Raw genomic sequence first — 6,606 nt, forward strand, 5'->3', positions numbered from 1 at the left:
GAGGCATTTTTCAATTAATAACTCTCCTTGTGGCTTGTATTTGTATATTAACTTCTCCATTTTCTATCCTTTTTCACTCTCCTATAATCTAGAAAACGCCTAAACCTTAAAGACTGTAAGGGGTTTGGTTTTTTAAACAATTGTAGGTTACTTTCAACTTAAAGATGCCAGAGGGAAATATCTATTGAAGGTTGTATTATTTATGTTTGGTAAATGATTCGTATTATTGTAGAGAAAAAGATGAAAGATTGTATCATTCATGGTAACTTTTCCTATTTGTTATTATCTATAATTTTAATTTTCAGCTGGTAGGTCCACTTAGAAATAGAAAATAGAAGGGACTTTCTTAGCTGGAATTGTTATTCCATTACTTCCACTGTTTTGTTTATGTTCTTTCTATTTACTTTTTGCACAGTTTTCAATGTAAATTTTAAACCTTAATATCTCTAATACACACATAATAAAAAATTATAGAACTATATAATAAAAAAGTATACATTAAAACGACTTTAAGGAGATATCACATGGATATATTTTATTTTCTAAATATGTGTTAAAAATATTAATTAAATTTCTTTCTCCTTAAGATGAAATATTTCAAATGGGAAGAATATTTGAAAACGAATAGAGTATTATTTAAATTGTGGATTTAATTGCATATGTGAAGTTTTCAAAGAGTAAAAAAATTACTACTTTTTGTACTATACCAAACAATAGGAAACGGAAGCAAAGATAAATGTTTTCTTTACTTAGATATATCAAACATATAATAACAATAACACTTAACAATACCCTCATTTTTGTTAATTGATTCTCTTTTCTTTTTATTTTCATCTCTCATACCAAACATCCCTTAAAAGAGACGTACAATTAAGAGTTTTAATAAAAAAAGAAAGGACAAACAATGAGAAAAATGATGATAAAAAAGACAAATTTTTGTGTGACAGTCTAATAGACTATATTTTATGATAATATTCATACGTCCTTCCTTTTTTTTACTTGCACCGTTTGTTTTTTCACACTTCTCAATGTACAAATTTAACGATTGATATCTCTAAATATGCATATCAAAAAACTAAGGAAACTAAAAATTAATAAACGTTAAAATCAAGACGATTAGAACAAGATTTCATATGAATATGTTTTGCTTATAAATTACCAATAATATGAAAATCAATATGTTTAATAAATAGTGTCAAAATTAATTAGGATATAAGTAAAAAAGAAGGGAGAAAATATATCCCACGCTAGATATGCTGAAGGTTGGTGAGGGCTAAGAGTTAGGAGTTGTTGCATGGCCGGGTTTAGGGAATCCCCCACTAATATGATAATTGACGCCGTTAAGTTGTAGCGGCAAACATACACTTTTAGCCAATGGGATTTCTTGTTCCATACAAAGAGTCAACATTTCCAAGCCGGCCACTAAACCGTGTTCTACTTTCTTATGTTTGGATTTTAAAACCAAAGGCCGCCTACTATTAAAAATAAAAATAAATTTAATTTTTTTAAGCTTGTACTCCATCCATATCATATGAAATTGTCTACTTTTTTAATGTGTTTCATTAAATTTGTTTATTTTGTCTTTAGTTATAATTAATATTTTTTTCGTATTTAATTTGTTTTTATTAAATTTACACATTTCTATCACTACACGTCAAAAATTTATTTTTGTCCTTTTTCTTTGTGGGATAGAGAATAGATGAGGAGTAAAAATTGACGAATTTTTTTGAAAAACATATGCAATTTTAAAAACTATACTATATTTTTTCTAACAATTTTATATCGTCAAACACTTAACATATACGTACTACATAATTTATAATTAAGGTCTCTAACTTTTGTGATCTTGTTGGGTCAAACATGTTGAAGATATTCAAAACCTCACGAGAATAATAAACAAATTTTATACGGCGCGTCTTGTATAAGACTGTCTCACTATGAGACGGATCCATACAAACAGACCAATTAATTAAAATCTTTTCATAAAAAATAATTAAGTAAAAATTTTTTTTAAGGTTTTTTTTAAACTTCTTTTTAAAATTAAATATTTAATCATTATGAGCCGGTATTAATAAGAATTTGTCAATTTTTTATGCTTAATAATAAAATCATTTCCGTGTTTAAAGCCTCAAAGCTTTGTCAATTAGTTGTCAGTCACTCGCTAACTTTTTAACTCGTTTTAGTTTCAACTCCTAATTCAATTGTGTATTCTATATAAACTCTCAACAGCTTACTCATTCATCCTCTTTCTCTCTCTAACACAAACACTTCTTCACGTCTTTCACACTCATTCTCTCTCCAGTTTCCTCTCAATTTCTCTATTCAATTTCAAGCCGTACCTTCATTCATCTTCATTAGAGGGAAAAAGTTGTAATCAATTACAAATTCAGCAATTTTTTTTCTAGCATTTGCCTTCAAGGATCGTCGCTTTATAATTTGATTTCAATCCTTTAATTTTCAATCAATTTTCAGGTTCGTCTTCTTTTTTCTGATTTTTTTTCTAATTAATGTCGTTATGAATCTCTTCTTTCAATTTAAGTCAATCGTCTTGCGTTTTTTCGAGTTTAAATTTGAATTGGTTGGATACTCTGTAATTTGAATTTTTGTTCTGTATTAATGGCGCTTTTAATGTTTGAATTATTTGAATATTTATTTATTCTTAATGCATTAGTTTCTTATGAACGATAGTATTTAATAATATTAATTACACTGTATTTCCTAGATGATCATTAATTCTTACTGGAAAATTGTGGTGTAGAATGCCTTTTTTGGTGAAAATGAAAGTAGAATAAATGAGTGAATTGTATTTAGTCCAAGCATATTAATCGTAATAGAATAGTCTCAATTATCCGTCGACCGTCATTGATCCAAAATTCACAAATCGTAAACTCAAATATGACATCAGCGAAAGAAAACGTATAATATGTCTCGAAAATAATTAAATCAACGCTGGAATATAAAAGCAAAAGAAAGGACAAAAACAAATTCCATTTGACCGACTTATAATCTCATTTATATAAATCAAAGGTGATTAATTATATTTCTTCCAATTAATTTCATATCAAGCTTTATTGGATGATTTAAAATTGGGAAAAGTCAAACGTCATAATCTTGTGGTGCAACATGAAGTATGAGAAATTCCAAGTTTTAGCTGAATTTGGTTGTTAAAATGGAGATTTAGTCAGAACTATACAAACTGAATGAGTAGACACTGGAAGATTTCTGCACATTCTAAAGCTATACTTTTCTCTCCATGTCTTCAGAGTTTAACCTACCATTAGCAATGACTCGAATTAAATTATGTATATTTACTTTAGAGTTGAACAAGCACGAGCATGAATCTACACCATTGTCACATGATTCGCTAATATTTTCACCAATAGCTATCGTCTATCAAAATATGAAATGGTCGGTTTTAGGCTATTTTTGGACTATTTTAAATTATTTGCAAATTCAAAAAATGATAGGCAATTATGTTACGCCTACCTTTACATATGCCACTACAATTTTTGATTGGATTTACAACAACTTTTGATTGAATTGATTCCTTAAGTTATCTTAAATAAATATATATCAACTATAAATTGTTATACTTCATCTACAATACATATTAGGAAAAATTACCGTGAATAATACGACATTTTGTTAATTTTCTTACAATAATACAAACTTTTAATTAACAATGAATAACACCAACTTAATGTGTTTTTTTCTAGAATAATACAAACTTTGGTTTATTAACTAATTTACCAATTTTTTTTGTCATTTGATTTTTGACATGTTGGGATATTCTAGGAAAATACCCCTTAAGTTAGTATTATTCATGTTTAATTAAAAATTAATTTTAATGTAAGTAAATAAGTAAAAGGTTGTATCATTTCTGATGTTTCCTACATATTAACCTATTAAAATGCTTAATGGTGTAACATTACCTATTAACCTTATACTTACTTTCATCTCTGTCCAGCTATCATCTTACCTCATACGACACTCAAATTTAGTGTCAATGACAAGTTTCTTGTACCTACCCTTCTTTTAAAATGAAAGACAGTGTCAAGAGTGACCGAGTCGTATTAATTTGTAAACAGACATCAATTATATTAAAGTGATGCTCAGCCTTAAATTGTCAAATACTTGGGTTACTCTCCACATTATTTTGCATTTTCATCAAACTCTAATCCATCCTTAGACTTTTATTTGATCATATTCCCAACAACCCACATTTAATTATTTTTATTAATTAACCCCTTGGCTTTGAGCCTTTGACCATTTCACTACTTAGCCAATTTGGCATCATTACATAATCATCTCTGTACTCACTTCTATACTCGTAATGAAATAATTCTCTCATTTAAATTGCTTTCTTTTTTTAATATCTTGCATTGTTGCCTGTATCAATTTTCATGATGGGAGTGGACTTTTTAATTTAATTAGCTTGTGTTGTGTAAGCATACATTGATTATTTGAGGTCAAAAATTTTAGAATAATCGAAATTGTAATTCCAAGTTGTTGAAATTTGATGTGCAAATAAACATTATTTGATCAAATTATTCAAATTTCAGGTACTAGATCTTCTAAAATAAAGAGATGAACGAACGAGTCTACCCAAGAGAATCACCACCGGTCTCAGGTGAACACTCAAATGCAAAGCTAATGATGGAGTCACCATCATCTGCACCAGTATCAGGTGAACACCACGGACGAAACATGAGTCAGGACTCCTTTACCTCCTCCAAAATGAGTTACCCCGGCTATAATTACGGGCCAAACCCAGGAACCTATGTGGTGCAAGTCCCCAAGGATCAAATATACCGCATCCCTCCACCAGAAAATGCCCACAAATACAAGCTATACACCAAAAGGAAGGCCCGGAAAGGCGGGTGCAGATGCTGTGTGTGCACAATTCTTGCTGTTATACTCATCCTTGCTTTGCTACTCGCGGTTACTGGCGCAGTTCTATATCTCATCTACAAACCCAAGGCTCCTAGCTACTCCATTGAAACCGTGCGTGTTAAAGGGATCAATCTTTCAAGTGCTAGTACATCTGCCACAATATCCCCAGTTTTTAACATAACATTGAAAACACAGAATAATAATGGTAAAATCGGAGTATATTATGAACAAGGCAGCTGGATTAAGATTTACCACGATGGGGTAAATCTCTGCAACGGTAAATTACCGGCTTTTTACCAGCCACCTAAAAGTGTAACGGTATTTTCAACGGAGTTAAGTGGCGCTGGGATCGTGTTGTCCAAGTCAGCACGCGACAAGTTACTTACGGAACAAAAGAGAGCCAAGGTGCCATTAGAAATCGACGTTAAGGTTCCAGTGAAGATAAAGATTGGGTCTATTAAGACATGGACCATTTCTGTTGGGGTTTCATGTGATGTAACGGTTAACGCGTTAACGGCGAATGCCAAGGTAGTGTCTAAAAATTGTAAGGTCAGCGCCAAGCCTTGGTGAATATTTTTGCGGCATAATTGGTGGATGGTGGGACCCAAGAAAGAGAATGGTGTTTAATTTATCCAACCTTGTGTTACTTTGTTATTTCTTTAATTTATTGTTTGGGAATGTTTTTTTAAAGTATTGGATGTGGATATTTGGCTACTGATTAATGTGTTACACACAACTGGGGATGTTTTTCCGACGTAAAGAAGGGGAAAACGGGAAAAAGGTAGATTAAAATTTGAGGACATGATATTATATTTATTGTTATCATATACTTGTACAATTTTATGCAATAAAATTGATGAATGCTTATCAGTCGTTCTAACAGGATATATAATTATGAGGTTAAGGAAAGAGTTTAATATTGTTGAAATGATAAATTGTTCAAATATTAATTATGGAATAAGTAATTGTAAAGAAAGTTTTTTTTCCTATTATTGTGGCTTGTTTTCCAGAAATAACTCGTTCAACCCATCAAATGTGTATTGTAGGCTAAGTAATTGGAATTCTTTCAAGAAACTCATGAAAAGTTGTTCACTCTTGCTTCACTCATATGGGGTTCATTACTTTTAACAAAATGAACAAAAATTTCAATAATCAATTCAATTCATTTTTGTAGGTATTATCGTAATTACGTAGTTTAATTATGTAATCAACTATCATAAAAAAAATAATTATGTGACGAGCTATTTACCTAGATGCAAATTCAGGACCACTAGCATGTAAGTATTGATGATTCAAAATCACAAGTTTTTTTCAATATATTGCACTTCGACAAATATACTACTTCATTGACAAATTTTTTATTAAGACCGTTTTATTGTGAGACGATTTAATACAAATTGGCCCAAACGCTAAAATTGTTTGTTATCTTTTTCAGTTTCATTAATTTTGTCTCTAAAATTACAATTGTTTAATGTTTTGGGCTGCTTGTATGGGCTCGTCTCACAGTGAGAAGGTCTCATACAAGACGGTCTATTCATTGATGTATTATTGTATACTACAACTTGTTGAAAAAATAACATACATGTAATCCTACATATATAATAAAAACTCTGTTTAGATTGTCAAACATACTAATATTACAATTTTCAACTACAACTAAGTTGCATAACTAACCAATTGTTAATAAATTTTGACTTTTGAAAATCCAACGAT

The 6,606-nt window shown here is 30.2% G+C and overlaps 1 protein-coding gene across 1 annotated transcript; it reads left to right on the forward strand.

Moving 5' to 3' along the window:
• The first annotated feature begins 2,132 nt into the window (after positions 1–2,132).
• LOC130805474 (NDR1/HIN1-like protein 13) lies at positions 2,133–5,883 on the forward strand. The gene is made up of 2 exons (XM_057670252.1): positions 2,133–2,472; positions 4,563–5,883. The coding sequence occupies exon 2, from the start codon at positions 4,588–4,590 to the stop codon at positions 5,461–5,463; it is 876 nt and encodes a 291-aa protein (XP_057526235.1). The 5' UTR covers positions 2,133–2,472; positions 4,563–4,587; the 3' UTR covers positions 5,464–5,883.
• The last annotated feature ends 723 nt before the right edge of the window (positions 5,884–6,606 follow it).

This window comes from Amaranthus tricolor, chromosome 1 (genome assembly GCF_026212465.1).
Source record: "Amaranthus tricolor cultivar Red isolate AtriRed21 chromosome 1, ASM2621246v1, whole genome shotgun sequence".
Taxonomy (NCBI): domain Eukaryota; kingdom Viridiplantae; phylum Streptophyta; class Magnoliopsida; order Caryophyllales; family Amaranthaceae; genus Amaranthus; species Amaranthus tricolor.